The 25,225-nt window shown below is 38.4% G+C and overlaps 1 protein-coding gene across 1 annotated transcript in view; it reads left to right on the plus strand.

Annotated features, from left to right (window-relative positions):
* GABBR2 (gamma-aminobutyric acid type B receptor subunit 2) overlaps positions 1–25,225 on the plus strand; it is a 286,480-nt gene that overhangs the window by 250,802 nt on the left and 10,453 nt on the right. The window contains exons 14-16 of the mRNA XM_026081157.1: positions 9,242–9,466; positions 15,070–15,252; positions 17,607–17,736. Coding sequence (XP_025936942.1) covers positions 9,242–9,466; positions 15,070–15,252; positions 17,607–17,736 — 538 coding nt within the window. The remainder of the gene's footprint in view (positions 1–9,241; positions 9,467–15,069; positions 15,253–17,606; positions 17,737–25,225) is intronic.

Raw genomic sequence — 25,225 nt, forward strand, 5'->3', positions numbered from 1 at the left:
TTATATAATCTTTAGCTATTGAGAAACAGACTCTAAAGGACAAGGTGTATTTTCTGCTTGGCTGTTGCTCTGCTTATCGAATACACTTTTCCCATGTAAATTTTAATTGATGCTTTTCAATCTATAAATATTGTAGCTGATCACCTTTGATACACAGTTTTTAATTATGATTCTTAGCTTACTTTGCTAAGGAGTAAAACATCAGCATTTTGCTGTAGAGGTGGGAAAAACTGACACATGTATATGAGGGGACTTGATCAAAGTCACTGAGAAGACTAATGCAAGAATGAGAAATAGAATTCCTTTTCATGATTCATATTCCAGTGTTTGTTTTGGTCACTGCAGTTGACATACTGTGCAACAAGACTCTGTAATTGATTAATCAAGCCCAAAAAAATATTAATTGTACTAAAACATATCTTTCAGGATAATGTTAAATCTTGATTTTAAGTTTGAAAGAATCTCCTTCTTGAGGCTCTCCAGTCCTCTGTAAAACATGCAAATTATGGACAGATTGAATTTGTCTAGCTCTGACTTTCAGACATCAAATCTTAGTGGGCCTTGCCTACATGTCACCCTTCTCTCTCTAAAGTAACTGAAAACCTTTATTTTTAGATGAACTACCATGAGTTTGGCCAAATTTTTGTTAGCTTTCTAAAAATCATATTTATTTTACAGTAAGATGCAGATTGCATTATGAAAGTGATATTTCCTCCTCATTGTTTACCATTCTCCACCTTTGCTTCCTCTATCATCATTTTCTACAATGATATTATAGTCTCCTTCAAGTCGTTKTTACAAATATTGGATAGTATTGGTCAAGAATTCTTGGAAACCTATTCTTTCTTCAGTCACTTCTCTTTAGTAGATACACATTGAGGTCTATCATCTAGATTTCAGTCAGTTTAAATTCACTATATTCATTTTGTTACATACTATTTTTAAATCATAATACCATGCAGTACTAAGACATATGTTACTGAGAAATCCAAGTAACCTGCATAAATTTGATTATTTTTATTCAGTCTTGCAATCTCATTGAAAAAATAACAGTATTTTGAATTATATTCCCCCTTCCTTTTTTTTTGTCATTTATTGCCTGAGTTCATATATCAGCCATTTCATTAATTTGATTAGTATAGAAATCACAATAATAGGTCTGTAATCACTAAGAACATTCCACTTACTCTTTTCCCACTTACTCTTTTCCCATATGATCTCTTTATATTTTAACTGGGATCTTTCTAGAATTCTGATAAATACTAACAATTCAGATCAGCAGTCCAGAGAACTTCTAAATCAATTTCTTGCATGCAGGTTAACCTGATCTCTCTGATTGCAATGACTTGTCTGGGGGGGGGGGGGTACAAGCACTCTCTTACTATTGGAATAAATTGTATTTCACTGTTTTGGCAAGATTTAAATGCATTATTCCATCTCTCTATAAATATAAGGCACAAGTATTCATTGAGTATATCTGCCTATCTGCATCATTACTGTTGAATTTGTCATCTCCCAAGGAATGAATCATTATTAGAATTCCTTTTATCTGATACATTTTTATAAATGTTTATAAATTCCCTTAATGCTGCTGACCATTCATTTTTTGTTATGTATTTCATTTCCCTTCTCACCATCTGTATTTTAGAACTTTTAATACATAGCCATTATTATCAACTTCCTAACTTTTGTTATATGCTGTCTATTCTTTTGCTTTTTTTTTTTTTAAAGTCCCACATCAACCATACAATTTTTAAGCTGAGAAAATCTTTCTTTATGATTATGAAATTTAGGGCAGATAGTCAGCAGCACATTCTCAAGCATCTTTCAACTATTGTTCATAAACATTCCTATCTCTTTCCCTGCCCCCCTCCTTCTCAGTTATTTTCCTTTGCAACCTATAAACATTACTTTTTTAATGTTTTTGTATGCTTGGGAGTAGATTTGCAAAAAAGAATTAAGTATCATAGTTTAGAATTTAGCTTGTCATGCCCAATTGCACAGTCTTCAGTCAGCATTTAGATTTCCTTAAACATACACAAAGAGAGTTAAATGCCTCTGTATCAGCTTCATGATAGCCAACTTGCTGTCTTGCCATCTAAATTATCTGGGCAGAAGTTCTAAGAGGAAGTTTATGGTATGAGCTTAGATTCAGCTGTTTAGCTCAGGATTACTGGAAAAACATATATCTGATGAGGATTCACATCCCTGAAGCCTGGCACAGATTTGGATTTATAAAGCTGTGTCTTTCAAAAAGAGAAGCCTTTGCTTTCAAAATAATTGAGTCCTTTCACCTAATTGGTGAGTCACTAAAGCATTTAATTTAGAGTTGCCATATTTTTTCCCTGGGACTTTGCAGACAGAGATGCATGCTTCTGTGCTGTGTAACATATACATGATGAATACAATGTATTCAGAACACATTAGGTTCAAATCTCTACTCTGTTTTAAGTAATTTAAACCCAGTTAGCATGCAAACAAGCAGAAACTTGAGCACTAACAGAGCTCCGGCATCTACGGACTATAGTGAGGGACAGCATACTAGTTGTTGCTGAATGTTGTAGGTAGCTCCTCACTGCCATGTCAGTTGTGGAAGTTAGGCTGTATCTACCCTATGAGCTACTTATGAACACTGCAACTGTGGCATATAATCTGAGCTCCTCATTTTTATTATTGATACTCARTATAGATAGACTGAATCTAATGAAAGACTTTCTCACCATGAGGACAGTCAAGCAGTGGAGCAGGGTGCCCAGAGAGGCTGTGCAATCTCTGTGCTTGGATGTTTTCAAGACCAGACTGGATAAGCTCTGAGCAACCTGGTCTAACCTCAGAGCTGACCCTGCTTTGAGCATGAGTTTGGACTAGATGGTTTCCCGAGGTCCCTTCCAATCTGAATTATTTTATGATCCTATATCAATCATTTGAATATTCTTAATTAATCTCTTTATCAAATGATTAAAAATTTTCATGTAGAAAAAGTGAATAGTCTCAAGATTATATTAAAATTCCTCTTTATTTTCTCTAAATATCTGTAATTTTTAATACATTTATTTGCATTCTTTTCCAAATGGCTTCATGATCAAAAGATAATTCAGGAGAAGAGACTGTCTCCTGCTTAATTAATTTGAACTATTCCAATTCATATTTATGATCAGTTTAGTACCAAACCATCTGTCCCATTTTACAGTCCTAAGAGAGGTGGATAGTTAAGCTTTGTGGTGGGGGAGGTAATTTATAGTAATACCAGAGATTTTATATCTTTAATTAAACTTTGACAGTATTTTAGCCTCCAAAGCATATGTTTCCATATGGTTTGGTAGAAAAAATTTCTCACTGATATGACCGCAAGGAAAATGCCAGTATAAACTTGAAATACTGCAGATATTGAAGTATTCCGGTATGTGTCTCTTTGCATCATTTTTTTATGTAGCAGAAATAGATTTAAACTGTAACACATACTTGCTCTTATCATATATGTTTAATTAAAATGTAATATGTTTTATATTGTTGTGATCTTCTGTGATCTTTTTGCAGGAGACAACATAAAGCTATTCTTCATGGATATCTGCTAATAACTGAGTGCTTATTTGGTTCAACTTAGTTACTATAATGGATTTCAGGACTAAATAAAATCTACAAAGAAGAACTCAAATATAGCCTGAATAGAAAGATGGGAAAAGATTTTGTTAACCTGTTGATTTGGAAGGCTGGGGTATAAACTGGAAAATCTTATCCAGATGCATGTTAGTGTCCATAGCCTTGTGCAGCTGCTCTTCCAAAATGCTCTGTGAAGGACCATAGTAAGAGCTCTTCAGCATAAAGGACTTTATGAAGAAAAATATTCATCTTTTATTTTATATTTTGATTAATATCATCTCTTGCATTTCAAAAAAATATTTAGCTACTTTCTTAATATTCAACAGAAATATTAAGCTTCCCTTTTGTACTGTATATCGAGAGCAGCTCTGGAAAAATGAATTGAATACACTTCTGACTCATATCTGATCGGAAGAGTGAGTGATATTTTAATGTTAAATTGTACTGGCAGTGGAAGTAGGAGACCTATAAGGATATAGCTTGTCATACAGTTTCCTAAATTGACTTGCATGCTACCAATTAGAAAAAAAATCACTGTTCTATTAATCTGACCAAAAAACTGCTCAGTGTTCTTCACTGCCTAATTCTCCAGTGAAAAAGTAAAAATCAAAATTAATATTTTTTTATTTTTGAAAATTCTCATTAAAAAAACCTGCAACTATTTTATTGAAGTAAAAATGTGCCTATCTCTGTGATGATCTGGATTTAATGAAAGAGCATGAATATGGAAATCCATAATTCTAGCTATACAGCTATTTCAGACTGAGACACAAACACTTTTTTATATTCCCAGCTATCAGAGTTTAATAAGTAAAAAGATTTTTAAAAATTAAAGTTCACCCAGTTGAAGTCTGTAAAATCAAATATTGTGTTGTTCATAGTCCTGTTATTCTCTAACATTTCAAAATAAATTTCTCTTAGTGACCAAAATTCTATCTTTAGCTACAGTGATATAATCTCATTGTCTTCAGATACTGTTTTTCCCCAAATTTATACAGCAGTCCTGTCACCATCTTTCTAGGGGCATGGACAATGCTATCTAAAACCACCACATAACTATTACAGAGGTAATGATCTAACCTGATGTAGTGTCAAATTGAAGCTCCCTACCCTCAAAGAAAAGATGAGATAAATCAATCTTTCCTATACAGCCCATACTGTCAGAGAAAGCCCAGAACATTTTATGACACTTACAGCATCAACCAGATGTGCATTCAGATGTGGTCAAAATGGGAAAAGGCTTTTTTTTAAGTTAAAGACTGTAAAAATGTAGGAAATCTTCCTAGTCACCTTCTCTTCCCTTCAGCTGATCTACAAAGGGGTTTAAATTAAACCATTAGACTTGATATTAGACTATTGTGCTCCTTAACCTAACTTTTAGATAACTGTTTTTTACGGGAGAATCCATAGCCCTGAGATATTCAAGCTCCTTATGTAATGTAAAGGATGTATTAGGAGCCTCAAAATGGGAAACATAATTGTCAGCAAGGAGCTGCCTAAGCTAGCTGATATAAAACAGTGGGGACATAGATGTGTCCTATCCCTCTCTGAATCTAGCACCATAGCACTACCAAGAGATACCTCCCTCTATCCAGGTGTGTTCATACACTTTATTTGAAGATTTTTTAATCAAAAATTTCAGCAGAGATTAGAACTCACATTCCAGGTAAGTGACCAAATAATTAAGACAGGCATTTTCTCATTCTCTTCACACAAAATCTGACAACTCTGAGAAAAGACTGAGAACTCCTTCTGAAAACAACATGTAGTCTCAGATTAGGAAGAACACCTCAGGCAGACTTTGGAATTGTGCCATCTTGTCTAAATGCAGTTATGCAATGATCATCACCAGGATCATTATCTTGAATTAAGATGGCTGACACTGCATTTTGTATGTGGAGTCCAAGCCAGTAGATGTGCCCTCAGAAGCTTTACCAGACTGAGCCCTCTGGGAGTAATAAGAGGAATGACAGCTGCTTTGAAAATCCCAGAAGGGCTTAAATATCAATAGTTCTTAAACCGCTCAGCAGTCTCAAGACCTGGGTGCCCCAAGCACAATGAGAAGCAGGATTTATATAGCTGGATTAGATTAAAGTTTAAAGTTCAGGTACCAGGAACAGACAGCAGCTGAACTGGGCTACTGAGAGCATGTGTTTTTACCTGCAATGCATAAGTTTCATATTCAAATCTTGTCATGGAATCACAGAAATCTGGACCTTTCACTAACAATGCCTGCATACTATTCCTCAACCAAGCCATTTTAGTTTCAGGATTTTTGCAGTCATAAAATAAATCTTTCATTTCTGCAAATTGACTGAGCCTCAGGAAGAAAGGAAAGGAGAATATGAGAAAGGCAGATGGAGAGGAAGGTAAGGAGATGTTAACTCCTTCTCAGGAAGATTCTCTCTTAGATGAAGAATCTTATCAACTCCACAGAGCACTGCAGTCACCCTTTACAGGCAAGCAGAGTTATCGCCATCACTGTCCTGGCAGCAGGCTGAGGAAAACTCTCTCTTCTTTCATCTGCATTTGAGTCTCAAAGATGAGCTGTGACTTTTTAAGAAAAGGAAAACTCTATTCCTTAGGCAAACATTTTATCCAATGTGCCAATAAACAATAAAAATAATTCTCTCAAGTTTAGAGCATCTAGTTCTGAGGAAACCCATGTGGTCCAAGAGCCACTCCCTTTCTTTAATTATAGAAATAAGTATCTTCCATTCGGCTGGAAGATACTTAACTATTTTCCATGCTGTGCTCAGCTGGAAATGAGAATGGGTCAAACCATAACCTCCACAACACTGTTCAAATGATCTTTTTTCCATCATAATTAATACTTTGGCTCACTTTATAACTGCCTCATGTCCATTATTTGTAGTAAGCGCTGGCCTCATTTAAGTATGATAGCTTTATTCCCAGAATAATTCTTTTGGAAAGGAACCTGTTCATATAGGGATAAGTGCGGGAGAATGAGGGATGACCCACAAACCTGAAGATAATCATAACATGAGAAGACAGAAATCCTGGCAAGTATGCACTGTCCAGTAAATATGTTCACTACAGTTAGAGGACTAGGTTAGAATTAAAGTAGTTAATCAGGGTCTCATCCCCTTGAAAACACAACATAGATGTACACAAGGATTCTTCCAACCCATCAGAACAGCTCAGCCCAGACCAGCCTGTTTGTCAATTCAGGGATAGCAAAGTGTAAATACACAATACAAGCTGAGCTGAACAGTAGCAAGAGTGCAGGGAATGCAGAGCAGGCAACTGCTGAGATGGGGAGTGTCTGGGAGGAATATGCTTGTACCAACAATATTTGTTCACAGTGCAGCCAGGTCACGATAGTGGACATTTTGCTGCAGCACAGCATGTAAAGAAGCCTGTATATTCTCTACTCCATTTGTGCACAATGCCACACAAAAGCAGAAAAATATTGTCTTCATCCTCCCTCACTGGAAGCATCATTTTTGTTATCTGATGTACTCTAGAAAATGTATTAGGGGATGTGCTTCTTCTCTGGCACAAAGCTACCCAGTTCAATAAACAGCTCCCCCAATGCAGCTGCCCTACCTGAAGGGCTCTGAGACCTCCCTCTTCTCCAGGGAGCTGTCTGCATTCACCTTGACCGCCTCAAGAGCAGTCTTCTCCCACACTCCCTCTGTAGCAGCCACTACTTATCTTCCTGCATTTCTTAAGCTGCTGGGAAGGGCAGAGGAGGGACCAGGGTGAAGTGTGGACCTTAGTCCTCAAGAGGAGATGGGTAAAAAGGAAACAGTAGGCTGGAACAATGTGCCAAAGGAGATCCCTGGAGAAGAGCATGTCCTGCTCCCATGCAGAGCAGGTAGGGTGGGACAGTGCCCAGGAAGACTGCAATAATGATTACAAGAACTGCTGCTGCTGTTGCTGGGAAAGGCTACTCCTGCCTAAGTATCTTGACTCGGACAGTGACAGCAGCAGAAAGCGAAGGAAGAAGCTTGGATACACTAAAAGAGGCAATATTTCCAGCCTGCCACACTCATTACGCTGAGAGTCTGATCTATGAGAGCTTTTCAGCCAGGCCCGCTCATGAATATGTGGCATGGTAACATATGTGCTGTAGGCAAGAGACTTAAATAAGCTAGCAGAATAGCTCAGCAATGGGAGGGCAGGGCTAGCGGTTCAACAGTAAGTCCTGCTTGGAAATATCTGGGTAAATTGGTAGGTGGTTGCAGCCTGCTAGTTTCTGTGGGAGTGCAAAGCAGCTGAGTCACAAATGGTAGGTTTTGGTGACATTGTAAGTTGATGTAAAAGCTAAACAAATAAACAAGGAAACTTACAATTATTAACTTTTTTTTTTTTTTTTTTTGCCATGGTTAAAAGCAGGTAAGGGCAAAACAGAATTTGTACAGCAAACATAAATCTCTCAATTCCTAACTCTCTTTTGCTTGATTTTGCGACCAAACAATGCCCTTCTAGTGCAAAATATTTGCCTTTGAAATTTCTGAAGTTTCTTCCACAAGGAAAAAAAAGAAGACAAATTTTACTAAGCACCTGTAACTAATTATAAAATGCCACCATCATAAACCCCTAAGTTTCTGTATTACCACATGGGCTGCAGTTGTTTAAGATAGATTATGTCCATGAAATGGCAGTGGACAAAGGTGATGGTCTGGGAGGAAGCATACCAAGATCAACAGGAGTATCATCAAAAAAGCCCCCAGGGACCATGTCTTGGGTCTTGATGATGGCTCCTCTCTCCTTCCTTTCCCAAAGTTAACATCTGCTCCCTACCACTTTTCCCAGGGCATCCTGTACTCTTGCTGGGCTTTGCCTAGACTGCAGCCTGGGCAAACCATTTAAAATGTCTTGAGTTCATTTATGGTTTTCTTGTGTTGCCAGAATTTCTCTGAGGAATTCAAGAGAAAGAAAATGGCCATTTGCAGTAGTTTAGGCTGTAGCAAAATCTAATTAAATTTCAAGGGATGAAGACATCTCCTTTACGCTAAAGACTTTCCCCTTCTGAATTTCAAAGGCCTATTGCAAATAGCAAAGGGGCTAGAACTTAAAAATACACCAAAAAACCACATAAACAAAAAATTACCACAAGAATCTTTTATGCCAGAAATCATTAGACAACTGCACTGAAAGGCTATTACCAACTTCTACTGTAATAACAGACATGATAATTGTATTCTGACCAACTAGGGTGACACTTTCTACATTGTATATTTGTATGGCATAGGACACATCTTGGCACTGCTGTTTAATAGAGGTGATAGGCATACAGTGAAGGATTACCAGAAGTATATTGAGAACAATTGCTGAAAATAACTAAAAAAACAATGCACTGTATATCTTTATGGAAATCCTTGAAAACAAACAAGAAGTACCATAGCATTTAGAGGAATTTGATCCTACTGCTACTGATTACAGGTTTCACTTTTTTTTTGCAAGTGCAGGAATTTGTCCATTCTAGTGAGTGAAACAAATCATGTAGGTAATCAGATATCATCTAAAAGGTAGGTGTATAGCTCTGTATTGTAATGTTGCCTACATTTGTCAATTTAAAAAACACCAGTTTTAAACTAACACTTTTACTGGATGTCAGCCAATTGTTATTATAATTGTTATTATTATCTTTTGCTTTCTTTTACCATTTCAGTTATTTGGGTGTTTCTTGGCATGGGAGACACGAAATGTCAGCATTCCTGCTTTGAATGACAGCAAATACATCGGAATGAGTGTATACAATGTGGGGATAATGTGCATTATTGGCGCTGCTGTTTCATTCCTTACTCGGGACCAACCCAATGTGCAGTTCTGCATTGTTGCTTTAGTCATAATATTCTGCAGTACCATTACACTCTGCCTTGTCTTTGTACCTAAGGTAGGTGAATTTTTTAGGATGGGTCTGGATTTTTTTTTAGTTTTGTAATTGCAATTTTATATATTTTTTAATATTTTTATATATAAAATATATTCATTGCCTTTTCAAGCACAGGGAATGTGTGTGAATTCTAAATCAAACCAGTCTATAATTTCTTATCGCTAGATCCTAAGAGGAGGAACAAAGATTCATAGAATTTTAGATAAACTGGAATGCGCAAAGCAAATTTACAAGAATGTGAATACATGCATTCCTCATACTTCATCTTTATGGAATCTGTGATTGAGGAGGCAAAGGTTGTTTTCTGTAATTGCAATAGAATAGTATCTATTTCCAATTTTTAGGAAAGTGGGAATTCAGGTCAGGTTGTCCATACTGTCATGTTTCTCATGTACCCTAAGCAAGTTAATCAGAATGGCTGCTTATTTACCTATAAAGCAGTAAGGCCTTTTTAGTTTACTGGCAGGCTGTAAGGTTAAATATGTTGAAAACTCTAAGGTATTCAAGTATGGTAGTAAAATAGGCTTCACCAGTACGTCAGAGAGGAGCTATGTGTTCCTGCAGGCAGCTGCTGACACTTGATATATTTTTATTAACTGATATATTAATGGACTAAGTGAGGCACAGAGTGAGAGGTATATGTTTTCATTCTTTTGGCTATTTGGGGGTTTTGATGATGTATTTGTCATGCATTGTTGGAAGAACTAAGAAGGTATTTGCCCACCAAGGGATAGAACTTGGTCATTTTATTTACAAAGTTAAATTTTAGACATGACTATGAGAGACCTTGAATGAAGGGAAAACTAGTTTCTGTATAAACTTACTTTAGCAAAGGCCTCAAGTTATGGCAAATAAATTTAATATTTTTAAGTAAAATGTATAGCTGTAGTCATTTTGCATGTCTTGCATAAGTTCAGCTTATCACTCCAAATTGGATTCACATTGGGACATCTGCAAGGTAAGAATCAAGGTGCAGGGCCTTTAACCTCTGCTAAGTTTTTAGCTTTTCCAAATGAGTAGTAATAAAAAGTCTGTGACTCATTAGTGGTCCATGTTCAATAAATTCATGAGCTAGGAATTAAGGAACTTACAGTGAATAGGTGCCAGGGCTAAGTGGCATTCTTGGTGATGGTTCTAGAAAAGGAATCAAGAACTATATGGGTAAAAGAAACAAGCTAGTAAATTTGTCTCAACATATTCCCTCGGAAAGAATTTTAAGGCACAGACAAGCAGATGCGAGCTGACTTCTCCTGATCTGCAACAAAGCAGAATAATTCATTCTCCAGGACTGATGATCCAGGACATTTTTACAAGTTGTCTAATTCACTTAAAAATTAAAAAAACACACAGACATATACAGTCATATTCTTATTCTGGATCTCAGGGAAGAATCACAACTGCATTCTAAATTAAGGTAACATATTCGCAACAGCAATGGAGTACTTCAAAATACTGCAAGATTTAAGACTGTAAGTTGAATGCAAATGTATATTAAAACTCTGCTGCAAAAAAATACCTCCAAAGAATTTCACAAATCTCTTAAGATAGAAAATTTTATTGATTCTGTGACATGCTCTTCTGCCCCTCACTTTTATGCTCCTTTCCCCATCCCCTTTTCTGCAGCTGCAGGTTCTGAAATGTCTTTTCTGTTTCCTCTTTTACTCCCTTCACCTGCTCTTCTTTTAATCCCCAGTTAAAAGGGTTACTCTACCTTCATTCTTTCTCTCAGTTCTTTCTACTCAAAATACAAATACAAACCTTAGCCTCCTAGCATAAAGTGCTTCATCCCATTTCATATATTCTCAGCTTTCCAAATGCTTAGCTATTTTTCATTAAAAATGGTCATTGGGTAAGGGACAGAAACAGAGGTGGAAGCAGAAGCTGGAATGCAGCATTTCTTAAGTCCACATGAGTGCTTGCATAGCTGGAGAATTTATCTTGTTCTCATACTCCTGTCTTTTGATCTACATTTCTTCTTGCCATGCTGTGGCACAGCTACAGCAGGATGGCTGGCAAGCACTCTCTCCTGCAACCTACTTAGATTTCACAATAGCCCATCTGAACCACTCAGAAGATTAGACCCAAGAACACTTAGCTTGAACATCTAGGTAAGACTTGCTTGCGAGACAAGCACCAAATCTCTTCATTTAACTAATATGTAATCAATTAGTACAATTTTGGTGACATAGGAAGATTATTGGTGAAATCCTAAAGCCTATGGTGCATCAAACACAGGAGAAGCTACTGAAGACTTGGAAGATTGCACTTTTTCAGTTTTTAAGGCAGTCAGGCAGATGCAAGCAATAACATGTTTATGGGCCAGGCCAGTACTCCTGTTTCATTGCAATACAAAGTAAAATACATTACTTTTAACTAATTTTCAGAAGGCTTTCAGACCTATTATGCTAGAATTCAGTTTTAGCTCCACAGCCCTTTTATGAGTCTTAACAGACAACTATTCAACAATGTAGGCAATCTGGGGAAAGAAATATTCTGTTTTTCCCTTACTTTTTGTCAGCTCTGCTAATCTTATATACTTATAATGTGGCAATCAATATTATACTTCTCCAGTCAATGGTCCAGCTCATCCACTGACATTTTGTGCCTCAGAAAAATATGAAGAAAATCCCATAGAAAAATAAGATAGAGCAGAGGAAATTTGTTTGTTCAGGGGAAATTTGCTCTCTTCCTTTAAGGGTATCCTGAAATACAAGTATTTCTACTGCAGCCTACTTACAATAACTTTGGATATTCTTGTTATCTGATGTCCAATCATTTTAAAAACTATTGTATTTTTGATTTCAACAATATCTTACAGAAATCATCTGCACTATATATAGATAATGTATATTTTTCCTATTAGCAGTTAACTACTATCTCTAATTATATTTTAATGAATAGGTCTGTAGTATTTTTCAACATACTCATCTTTTCTCTAAAATAAGCAATTTTAATATGTATTCTGTCTTCATAGAGTATCTTGCATGTCCGTATCTATCAAAATTCTCCTTCCAGTTTTTCTGCTTCATACTTTTTGAGATAGAACACTGTGCTCACTTCTAATCACCTTGTGAGTGCATACAATCACTTGTTGTAATGGCATTAACATATTAATTCTCATCCAGTTTCCTGTACAGTCTAGCAGCAAGGCAAAATCTGTTCTATGGGGCCAGGCATAAAACATGATTTTTCTGCTTTGATAACATTTTCTGTCTATTCAGCATTGACTCTTCATAGACATTGGAAGCACAGCTCTCTCAGCTTCTTGTATGTCAGATGCCCCAAACCCTTCACCATCCTGGCTCCTCACTGGACTCACTCCATATCTCTGGACTCATTCATATCTCTGTTGTACTGGGGAATCCAGACCTGGACACACCACTCCAGATGTGCGCTCACCACTTCTGAGTAGAGGGGAAGAAACACCTCTCTCAACCTGCTGGCAACAATCTTCCTAATGCAACCCAGGGTTCTGTTGGCTGCCTTTGCAGCAAGTGTTAATTGCTGGCTCATGTTCCACTTCATATTCTTTTTGGACTAGATGATCTCCAGAGGTCCCTTCCAACCTCAATCATTCTGTGATATCCACCAGGACCCCCAGGGCCTTTTCTGCAAATCTGCTTTCCATTCAGTCAGCCCCCAGCCAGTACAGATGCCTTGGCATTTCCATTTGTTGAACTTCAGGAGATGCCTGTCAGCCCATTTCTCCAGGCTCTCAAGACCCAAGAATGATCTGAATGACAGCCTCTCCTGCTTTTTTATTGTCTGCATACTTGCCGAGGGTGCACTCAGTCCCATCATCCAGGTCATCAATGAGGACATTAAATAGTATTTGCCCCAATATTGATCCCTGTGAAACACCACTAGCGACTGGCCTCCATGGTCCATTGAGCCCAGCAATTCAGAGTGTTTTTAATCCACTTTACAGTCCCCTTATCTAGTCCCTACTTCATCAGTTTGTCTGGGAAGGTGTTACAGGAGACACTGTTGAAATCCTTGCTCAGGTCAAGATAAACAACACCAGTCACTCTCCCCTCATCCACCAGGCTGGTCACCTCATTGTAGAAGGCTATCAGGTTTCTCAGACAGGATTTGCCATTTGTAAATCCATGCTGACCGCTCCCAATCGCCTTCTTGTTCTTAATATGCTTGGAAATGATTCCCAGGAGGATTTGCTCATCATCTTCCCAGGGATCAGGGCCCTTCTTGAAGACACTTGTGACATTTGCTTTGTCCCAGTCTTCAGGAACCTCTGCTGATTGCCACAACCTTCCTAAGATAATCGAGAGTGGCCTTGCAATGACACCAGCCACCTCTCTCAGTCCTCATTGACACRTCCCATCAGGTCCCATTGATTGGTTTAAGCTCAAATGTTCCCTACTTGATCTTCCTCATTCCTCCATACTTTCAGGACTGGTCTCAGGGGCTTCTTCAGGGCTGGTCTTAGCAGTAAAGACTGAGGCAAAGAAAGCATTGGGTACCTCAACCTGGTCCATGTCCTTTGTCATTTGTAAATGACAATTTATTGTCTTCAAAAATTGTGTATCATCCCAATCTGCACGCTTGGTCTTTAAATCTGTGTCTTGGACCAAGTGCTCCAGTGCCTGACCAGATAGGTTTCTCTCTACCAAAGTTTAGGTCTTTATTTCATGTCCCCAGAGCTGTAGGACTATTTTGTGCACTAAAGAACAAAGAGAGCCAATTCCAAAATGGGTCTATATTACAAAATCGAAATATACTATGCCTACAGAATAATTCCCTCCTTTTCAGATAACTCAAAAGCTTTGAACTTATGATGCTATAACCTTAGGGCAGGGAGCTCCTTCAGCTTTCTCTACGTATAAATATATATGTATGCCACTTGGCGAGTAATCATGAATTCTGTATTCTTTAGGGTAATCTGAGATGCACTCTTACCCTTTTCAAATAGCTACTAGCTTTCTCTCCTCGTGTCTGAGGTGAGATTTTTCACATTGACACTGTGTTAAATAGTATTTAGATTTGTTTAAATTAAGTATGTTTAAGGTTAACATTTTAGTGATTTATTTAATTTATTTGACAAGGGGTTTTTTTATTTTTGGTCACTAAAACCTAATTAAGTTTCTGTTCTCTCCAGAGTGCACGGGTTCCTTCTGTTAATACTCCTGCCTCATGCCTCTCTCTGCTTGAGTGTTACTTGTAGCAGTAGAAGAGAAGTTTCACATGAAACTGTATTTTTGGGGAGGAGGGCTGGCTGTAATTTTTTTTAAAGAAATAAATATACCCTTTGAGAATATAAAGATATCAATGAAGGAAAAAAGATATTTGATAAAATACTGAAATATATTTTTAAAGTGATTAAGATCCAGTAAAATATATTTAATTTTTGTCTCTATTTTTTGGAAAACTTCTCTGTGCAAGATCATTTTGATTCAACCTGTTCTGTGAAGTCATTCAGAAGTTAAGTATTGCACATGCAAGAAGAGTTTACGTTGTACTTAAAATTTGTACTTGAACGTCAGAAAGAAACACACAGATTATCTTTCAGTATTTTGGGGTACAAAAGAAATAGATGCAAAAATAAAAACATCTGCACAATTTCTTAAGGCTTTTCAACCTTTCAGCTCATCACACTGAGAACAAATCCAGATGCAGCCACACAGAACAGACGATTTCAGTTCACTCAAAATCAAAAGAAAGAAGACTCAAAAACATCAACATCAGTCACCAGCGTCAATCAGGCCAGTACATCTCGACTAGAAGGACTGCAGTCAGAAAACCACCGCTTGAGAATGAAAATAACAGAGGTATTGCTTATTGTATGTACTGCCTAGGCCACATAAACCATTTTAAAGCATATATCCACAGAACTGAATTGTCCATTAAACTATTAGAACCTTATTTTTTTTTTCTTTGCAATTCTATAGTCTGCATAAATGTTGGCTATTTTTTAGCAGAAAAGTTTGGCTTTGCCCTTTAGCAAAATACTGAAATAATAAGAAACAGATTATTTATATTAATAGGTAATTAAAACAGTGATTACTTAGCAGATGTGATAAAAAGAAAATGTGCCTTAGCAGATTAAAATGAAACTTCATTCATAAGAGCAAATTAACCTGTTGCTTCAAACAGATATGCTGAGCAATGTATGGCAATAGCTCTAGAAGTGCAACTTTTACATATAACTGTAACAGAGACCTGCAGCCCCAAGGGCACTGACGATCTGTCTTTCAGCATTACATACTTTCTTAAGCTAAAGTGAGTGTTCTGATTGTGTAACCTGACTATCTGGCAGAAAGGCCATGAAGTTTCCTCAGTCCTTACTGAGGGAAAGACTAAGCACATTAATTCTATTTTAGCTATAATATGTATACTTTTAATTATGTCCACCCTTGCTCAGAAGACTTCAAATGATGACAAATCGTCCTTGAAGATTGCCCATTTTGAGAGACAAGATATCCACAATTGATCTAAATCTTACCAAAAGTTATCCTGTTCTTGCCTACCATTGTGAAATATTCTTATACCTGAAGAAAAGGTATTTTATTGCAATCATTACTTCTTCATTCAGATCTTAGCTAATGACAGTTGCTTACGAAACCAAAATGCATTTACTCAGACTACCGAGGACTCAAAAAGCCATGTTTCCCTACCTTTTTAAAGAAATTTAGTTCTTCAGCTTTGCAAGGTCCCTTTCATGTGAGAACCTTGCAATTTTTAATGAAGGCTCAGTTGGCTACTGGCCATTTAAGTTTCTTTGTCCTGCTTTAGTTTTTCTCCTAAATCACAAGATCTCAGCACATGCCGTACAAGGCTCAGGACGGCAATTATAGATAAGGCTGGTCAGGGCAGTTGAGGCTTATAGTCAGATACTCAGATCAGCCCTGATACTCTTTTCAGACTTTGCATAAATAGATTAAACTAAATTCCCAGACTCAGTAGGTCCAAATAAGAGTTTCATTGTCAGGGGAATTGGAACATGTCCTACCACAAGGTGTGGCTATACCTCTAGCTTATTTACCTTGAGTTGCTGAGTCCAAGCTCTATAAGGAAGCAAAGTAAATTTAAATTCAGCACTATTTAAATTCTTTTAAGTCAGTATTAGGTTGGTATTGGACCTACTTTGGGCACCATATCTTGGACAACTGTTCACAGGGAGCATCCCAAATTCCCTTTATGGTAGTTGTATCTGGTTATTTTCTATTGGGGTCATAGCCAATTCAATACAAGATAGCCTGTGGGGAAAGCACCCTGTGTTCAGCTCCGTGCTAAATGGAATGGGTATAGCAGACCGGCATTTCTTTTGTGGCTCTTACAGTCAGAACACATTTTTGCTTCTCTCTCTAGCCTTCAAGGTTACTCTTGGGGAAAGTTTTTGTTTATTCCACCTCTTCCTATTTCCATTTTTTCCCTCCTGGAAAGACATGTTTGCAATGGCAGCTTAGTGCTAGCTATCAGATTATATGGCTTAAGACATGAAAGATCTAAAACATGCGTGAAATTTTCAAATCACAAAAATATAGAATGCCCTCAGCTCCAAAACTAAAAACGAGGAGTTTGATTTTTCTTGAAATTACATGCACACAAAGTCTGAAAGGATGCTCTCTAAGAAAGGTAAGAGGCATAAAAATAGCTTTTAGGGAAACAAAACATAGTTGACTGTAGTCACTTTCATGGCCAGAAGTGACTGTGTTGCCATATTTCAGTTGCATTCTGCTGAATGTTAGTTGATTTGACTCAAACAAGTAGTTATAGGTACATATCTCACATTTGTATGCATAAATAATAAATAGTTCAGAGGTTTCCAGATGGGGCATTCTAATGCCCATCACTTTCTTATTCAGCAGAATATCTGAAATTGTTTAAACTGTCAACTTCTGAATCTTGTTCTTCTTTTATGGTTTTATTTTGACCTTGTAACAGTTCTTATCCCTCAAGAGTCCTGTGCATACAATATCACAGCTGAATGTGATTTGCCACAAACAGAACAATATTTTAGAGGTAGTGTAGCAGTGCTATAAGAACACTATATTTCCCACACTGTGGTGAATGCACAACCACCTGCCTCCTTTTCTAATCATAGAAAGCGGTGTAGTTACCGCAGATACCTGAAGCAATGATTCTTGTATTTTTAATGAGTCATGCTCTTTCTGTTTTGCAGCTGGACAAAGACTTGGAAGAGGTCACAATGCAGCTTCAGGACACTCCTGAGAAAACAACGTACATTAAGCAGAACCACTATCAGGATCTTAATGACATTCTCAGTATACGGAACTTTACAGACAGCAAAGGTAAGAGTTAGTTAAGCCTTTAGTAAACTTTACCCACCAAGATTTTGACTGCCAGTTTCAGTGGATTGATTACAGAGCACTCAGATCTTGCTAATACAGATCTTTAATATTTTGGTTGCATTATGGGAAGCATGCAGAGCCAGATAATAAGCTATATGTTACCTGCTGAGTAGTTATTTCTCTGTTTGTATGTCTTCTTCCATTGTGTGCCTGTCCTATGCATATAACACACATGGTAAAGCAGAAAACATTTTAAAATGCATTTATGTTCAGAATTTGGGGGGGGGGGGGTTGTGCTGCATGGAGGGAAGAAAGTCCTAGAATGTTTCAGATATGGGAGTTAGTTGAGCCAGCTTTCAACTCCAGGAAGCCCAGTTTTAATATGTGCTTATCTTAGTAGGATGTTCAAATCTTGCTTTTGGACATGGCTATCTAGCACAAAAGAGAAATGCACATAAATATTTCAATGTTGATTTGGACTCTAAATGTAGTATTGAAGACACTCATGTATGAAAATTCTTCCCTAGGAACTGATATAAAAGGATTTCACGACTACTGTAATATTCATAAGTTGTTTCTACCATGTCTTTTGCATTGTTCCCTCAAGAAATATACACAGAAGAATTGCTTCCATTAAAGCTACTTCACTTTTGGGAAGCAATAAAATCTGGTGCATAGTGCAATAAAATAGAAGCCAGGACACCCACCTTCCATTTCTGACTCTATTGATCGACCTTGTGACTTTTGGCAAATCACTCTGTACAGCTGAATATTATTATAGTATGTGAAAAAGTAATTGGCCTGTGTTGGAAAGTCACAGATTTGCCTGTTTGTTGCAGTGCTAGGCTCAATTTTCCTATTGCTGTGGCAGAGTAAGTTTAGTTAAATGGAACAGAGACCACTCCTGTAAAAATATTTGTTGAAGAATGATTTTAGAAAAACAGCAACAATTCATATATGCTTTTGAAATATACTGAAATTTTCATTGGTTATGATTACTTTTTCATGTAGTTCTATATTTTAGTGTGGATAGACACTTGGTTGTGTAACTTGTGGCAAAAAAATGGAAGAGCTTCATAGAGTTCCCACGATTCTTTTTTTAAATTAAAAGACAGAAGGGGGGAAAGGAGGAAAAGAAAAACGTAAATAGCTGCTGGAGGCGTGTGATTACTGGGCTGAGATCAGCAACAAGAACTAACATCAGTGAGTGGGATGAAGCAGTTTTACCAAGTTGTTTGAAAGGAACATGTAGAATGTTCCACTCATGTCAGATGTGCCAGGAAAAATGATAAATCATGAATAATATTTCAAGCAGAAAAGATACATTACATTGTGCCAAATAGCTGTCTGAGTTTGCGTATATTAAAAAAAAAAAAAGATTTTCAAGAGGTATGTTGGGTATAAATTTAGGACTGGATGCTTCCCACAGCAGGTTGCACTCCATTAGCAGTAGGATGCTGGCAAAGAAATCAAGGAGAAAATTTAACCTTTCTGCACTTACTTGTGGCTATATCCACAACAGACATGGATGCCTAACTGCTGCGCTAAGCACCAGCCTCTAAGATTCTCTGCATTCCTAAGTTTACCCTGAAACAGTTCCCTAAATTCTACATTTCTGCTACTCAGTGCATACTTAAAACCCCTTGAACCTTGATGTACTAAGTGGTTTGGAACTATGTACTGTTGGGATTTACAAGGTAGATATTCTTCTACATGCTGCAGTTCCTGGGCACAATTTTCTGGATGGGCCTACCAGAGTATGCAGGGATGCGACGAGGAGGGCTAAGGCCCGTTTGGAATTAAATCTGGCAAGGGATGTCAAGGACAACAAGAAGGGTTTCTTCAAATACATCAGTAGCAAAAGGAAGAGTAGGGAAAACATGGGCCCGCTGCTGAATGGGGTAGGTGCCCTGGTGACGAAGGATACAGAGAAGGCAGAGTTACTGAATGCCTTCTTTGCTTCAGTCTTTACTGCTAAGGCCAGCCCTCAGGAATCCCAGACCCTGGAAGCAAGAGAGAGAAAGTCTGGAGAAAGGAAGAATTTCCCTTGGTTGAGGAGGATCGGGTTACAGATCACTTAAGCAAACTTGACACCCACAAATCCATGGGCCTCAATGGACGAACTCATGGGAGCTGGCAGATGTTATTGCTAAGCCACTCTCCATCATCTTTGCAAGGTCCTGGAGAACAGGAGAGGTGCCTGAAGACTGGAAGAAAGCCAATGTCACTCCAGTCTTCAAAAAGGGCAAGAAGAAGGACCCAGGGAACTACAGGCCAGTCAGCCTCACTTCCATCCCTGGAAAGGTGATGCAGCAGCTCGTCCTGGAGGCCATCTCTAAGCATGTGGAGGAAAAGAAGGTGATCAGGAGTAGTCAGCATGGCTTCACCAAGGGGAAATCATGCTTAACCAATCTGATAGCCTTCTCTGATGGAATGACTGCCTGGGGAGATGAGGGGAGAGCAGTGGATGTTGTCTACCTTGACTTCAGCAAGGCTTTCGACACTGTCTCCCATAACATCCTCACAGACAAGCTCAGGAAGTGTGGGCTAGATGAGTGGACAGTGAGGTGGATTGAGAACTGGCTGAATGGCAGAGCTCAGAGGGCTGTGATCAGCGGCACAGAGTCTAGTTGGAGGCCTGTAGCTAGCGGTGTCCCCCAGGGGTCAGTACTGGGTCCAGTCTTGTTCAACTTCTTCATCAATGACCTGGATGAAGGGACAGAAGTGCACCCTCAGCAAGTTTGCTAACGATACAAAACTGGGAGGAGTGGCGGATACCCCAGAGGGCTGTGCTGCCATTCAGAGAGACTTGGACAGGCTGGAGAGGTGGGCGGAGAGGAACCTCCTGAAGTTCAACAAAGGCAAGTGCAGAGTCCTGCACCTGGGGAGGAATAACCCTATGCACCAGTACAGGTTGGAGGTTGGCCTGCTGCAAAGCAGCTCTGTGGAGAAGTGGGAGTGCTGGTGGACACCAAGTTAAGCATGAGGCAGCAATGTGCCCTTGTGGCCAAAAAGGTCAATGGTATCCTGGGGTGCCTTAGGAAGAGTGTTGCCAGCAGGTCAAGGGAGGTGATTCTCACCCTCTGCTCAGCGCTGGTGAGGCCACATCTGGAGTAGTGTGTCCAGTTCTGGGCTCCCCAGTACAAGAGGGATGTGKCACTACTGGAGCAAGTCCAGTGAAGGGCTACAAAGATGTTTAGGGGACTGGAGCATCTCTCTTATGAGGAAAGACTGAGAGAGCTGGGCCTGTTTAGCCTCGAGAAGAGAAGACTGAGAGGGGATCTTATCAATGTATACAAGTATCTTAAGGGAGGGTGTCAAGAGGATGGGACCAGACTCTTTTCAGTGGTGCCGAGCGACAGGACGCGAGGCAATGGGCACAAACTGAAACACAGACAATTCCATCTGAACATGAGGAAATACTTTTTCACTGTGAGGGTGACAGAGCACTGGAACAAGTTGCCCGGAGAGGTTGTGGAGTCTCCTTCTCTGGAGGTATTGAAAACTCGCCTGGATGCAATCCTGTGCAGTATGCTCTAAGTGACCCTGCTTGAGCAGGGGGGTTGGACTAGATGATCTCCAGAGGTCCCTTCCATCCTCAACTATTCTGTGATTCTGTGATCAGACCCTGCACAGAAGAGAGGTGGAGGGGGAAGAATAATGGTTCCCTTGGCTGTCTTTATACTATATAGGTTAGAAATGAGGAAGACCTGGATCCCAATTTGCAGCAGGTATTTGAAGCTTGGCCCCACACTTTGAAGGCAAGTGCACCAAGCAAGAGATTGGGGAGTATCCTGATCCTGACCTAAATCATATCAGATTATAATCTCTGATAATCATCTCTGACAATCTAATGTCCAGGCTCTGACCCACAATATTAACCAACTCTTGCCAGCCTTACTGTCCCTCCATTTCCATTTCTTCTGCCTCTTGTTTTCTCTCTTTTCCTGTGTCCCTCTACCTTTGCTATGTGTCTGAATCTTCTCTGTATTTCCCTCACTGCATCAAATCCCAACTGTCAACTCATGTGTTTAATTAAAATTTGACTTTAATTAAAATTTGATCATTCCAATCAAAACAATAAGGCTTTGGAGAATTCACACTGCTGAGTCACTGTTGCTTCTCTGCAACTGCAAACAGACACAACTTAAATGGTATTTTAAAAAAATTCTGGCCTGTACGGTTACAAGAAAGCTAACTTTGACTGAAAAAAATAACTTTTCTGTAGCTATGTATTTCATATAACTTTTTGTAAATGAAATTTCAGCACTTGATATTATGTGTCCCTGGTAGCACTTGAGACAAGCGTCAAAAAGATGTAAATATTTTATTAGTATGAGTTAGAAGTGGCCATGTTTCTCACCTCCACCTTGCAACTGGGGAAGCCAGTCTGATGTTGTTTTTAAGGTTATGACAAGGCATGTGTCCAGCTTGCACCTAATAAAAGATGTGAGCTGAAGGAGAGGGAGTAGGACAGTGTGGAGAGATGCCAAAAGTAACAGCTGACTTGGAGCTAAAAAAATCAGAGCAAATCAATTGCCACTGATCTTGTAGACATGGCTGAATTCTATATCAATCTGCTTTATAAAACATCTTGCTGTTCTGAAAGAGTTCACAAAGAGAATGTAATGCAGTGTATCCCTATTGCTAATGCTTATATAAATTCAGAGCACTGCATTTCAGAGGACTGATAATAACACAAGATTTATGCAATGCTTCTCAAACAAGTTCTAAGTCATAGCACATTTCAATATATTTCTGATCTTTAAAGATTGTCCAGAGTCAAAATGCCTAATCTATAGCCAAGTGGCAAAATGGGTTGTTTGATTTTTCCCTCCTTCATCCAATTTACCTCAAATATTGATTTAGGAGACAAACATTAAATTACATTATCCAGAATAGATAAATACAACTGTGCACTCCTGTAACTGGCTGATCTCAGGCAATGTTTTATAACTTTGGGGGTCCTGGTTAGTTAATAACACTCCTGGTGTATCCAATTATTTGCTTGTTTGGGGCTCCATCTATATACAGCACAAACATTTTAATTCAGTAGGCCTCTTTCTAAAGAGAGATATCCAAAACATTCATCTCTTTTTCAAAAACCTGTAATGTCCCTGAGACATCTACAGGAATTGGCCATGTAAGAAAAGCAATTAGGAAAATATGGTTTGTGGTTTAGGGTTTGGTTGTGCTTTTATACAGGTTTTTTATCTGTGCTACTTTGATAACTTTGTGTAGTCGAGCAATTCTCAAAGTGCTCCATGGACTATGGTTCTGGGATCACAAATGCCTTCCCCCATTGAATATAAGATGAATATATGGGGCATCTCCTTAACTTCATTTGTTACATTCCTGAGATCATTGTAAATTACTGTTTCTGCTAGCCTCTTCAGCTCTGCGTGCAGCACAATACTAGCTTTTCTCCTGGCTTGCTGTTTACCAGATCTGGTCATCTCTCTCCAGTTCCAGAGCTGCATTACAGCCTCAGCTTAAGGCAGGGATGTGACTGTATATGACAGCAGCAATTAGCTTGCACAGTTCTTGTAACTGCAGTGGTGTTAGCAGACAGCCAAGTCTGATGCTTGGACCCAAAGCTGAGTTTTCCAGGCAGGCATTTGGAAAAAGGACAAATTCTTCTGTGCTGCTATGTGAGGAACAGGATTGTGCCACACAGTTACAGGGGAAAAATACACTGGCTTAGGCATACACCAGAACTTCCAGAAGTGGCTCTCTGCACCAGTGTAGAGGGTGTGCCAGAAACAACAAAGACATGGTGAAAGTAGTTCCTTCTACAGTGCAAATTACTGCAGAGATAAAAGTTACTGAGTATTTTACAGCAGCTCCCTAGAACAGCCATAAACTAGAATACTCTTGGGAATGTTTGGATTTACACTTGGATCCACTTTAGAGCCAGAGTAGCCTAGACTCCTGTCACCTGGCTTTTCCCTCCAGAAGCTGCAGCACAGGATACCAGTCACTATCTTACTTGCAGAGGAGCCTGTACATGTAGTAACAAAGAGCTCCACCATGCACTTTTTAGAGTAGCTTTTCAGAACTTTTATAGGCATTGTCAGTAAACTAATGAAAGGAACTTCTATAAAAGATTTCTGTTTAGCTTTTACTACCCCTTTTCTTTGGTCCCTGAAATTTTCTTCATTTCTGCCTGTTGAAGGGGAAAATACTGTTCTCTGATAGGTATAAGTAAGTGAAAAATACATGCATATCAGGATTGAAATTGGTTCTGTAGGAGAAGCACAGAGGGAGGATACTATGCATTTGTTGGGCTGACTAGTTTTGTTACCCGTGGAATCTTACAGTCTCATTGGTGCACTTCTATTTGACATTTTATTAAATGAAATTATGTCTACATGAATGATTCATAGATGGTGGGAGTTTCATATGAAATCAAGTTCAGAATAAATTTTGCAGTATAATCTCTAGTTATTTCTATCTTTGCCACTACAATTCAGAGTAGTGTATAAGAAAAATTAATGAATGACAACCATACTAGGGAAAGTATAATAAGATGTGAGACACAGCCTTGTAACAGTCCCCATTTATGAACACTTCCTTTTTGCTGGTCACATTAGCAAGATTTCTCTTAACCCCAGGTTGCTCAGAAATGCTTTTCTGTTTTCAACCAGGAAACAATCTTTACTCATTGCTTTAAAAGGAATCAGAGCATTCATTTGCATGTCAGATATGCCTACATACTGTCAGTTGTCATCCCACTCCAATGTTTTCTAGTGTTAGTTTTTCCCCACGTAAAAGCAGCTCAAAGAAAAACAAACTTCAAAGCCATATTGCTTATAAATGCAAAGCAAAACTGAGTTCATCTGTGATAGAAGAGAAGAATATTGCTTCTATTAAGTTACTTTGATTCCACCTTTAAGTTTGAGTCTGAAACCACAGATTAAAAGGAAAGGCTTTCAAAAATTTTTGGACAAGGCTTTAAAGGAATGCTATTTTAAAGACAATATGTAGTTTATTATATCTTTATATACACATAMATTTCTATGAAGCAGAGCAAATGGAGTCCAGTCCTGAAATTGGATCTCATTGTTTCAATAGGGAGAACCTTCACAGTATCTCAAGACCAAACTGCTAGAGGCTCAGTCTTTGCTTTCATTGTACAGATATACATGTGCAATAAAGGGAGTTTCTTCTGATTTACACTTCTGTAAATTAGAAGACAATATTTATAGCTTTTATTTTAAAAAACTTCCTTTCAAAATGTAACTATCAGAAGTCATGACTTAGACTGCCAAGTGCTGTGAGCTTAGTTCAGGAGAATTTCTTCTGAAATTCTTTCTTCTACCCAAGAGAGGATATGGTCATTTTAATTTTTCTTTTCATTTCAAGAGAGAGTTTTTTTCAAGCTACCCAAAACTGCATGCTGTCAGTAAGGTATCAAATTTGAGACTATCTTGAAACTATTCACAAAACAAAGTGATTGTGATCAAACTGACTAGACTGGTTTCACAGT

This window comes from Apteryx rowi, unplaced genomic scaffold (genome assembly GCF_003343035.1).
Source record: "Apteryx rowi isolate R43461 unplaced genomic scaffold, aptRow1 scaffold_539, whole genome shotgun sequence".
Lineage (NCBI taxonomy): Eukaryota > Metazoa > Chordata > Aves > Apterygiformes > Apterygidae > Apteryx > Apteryx rowi.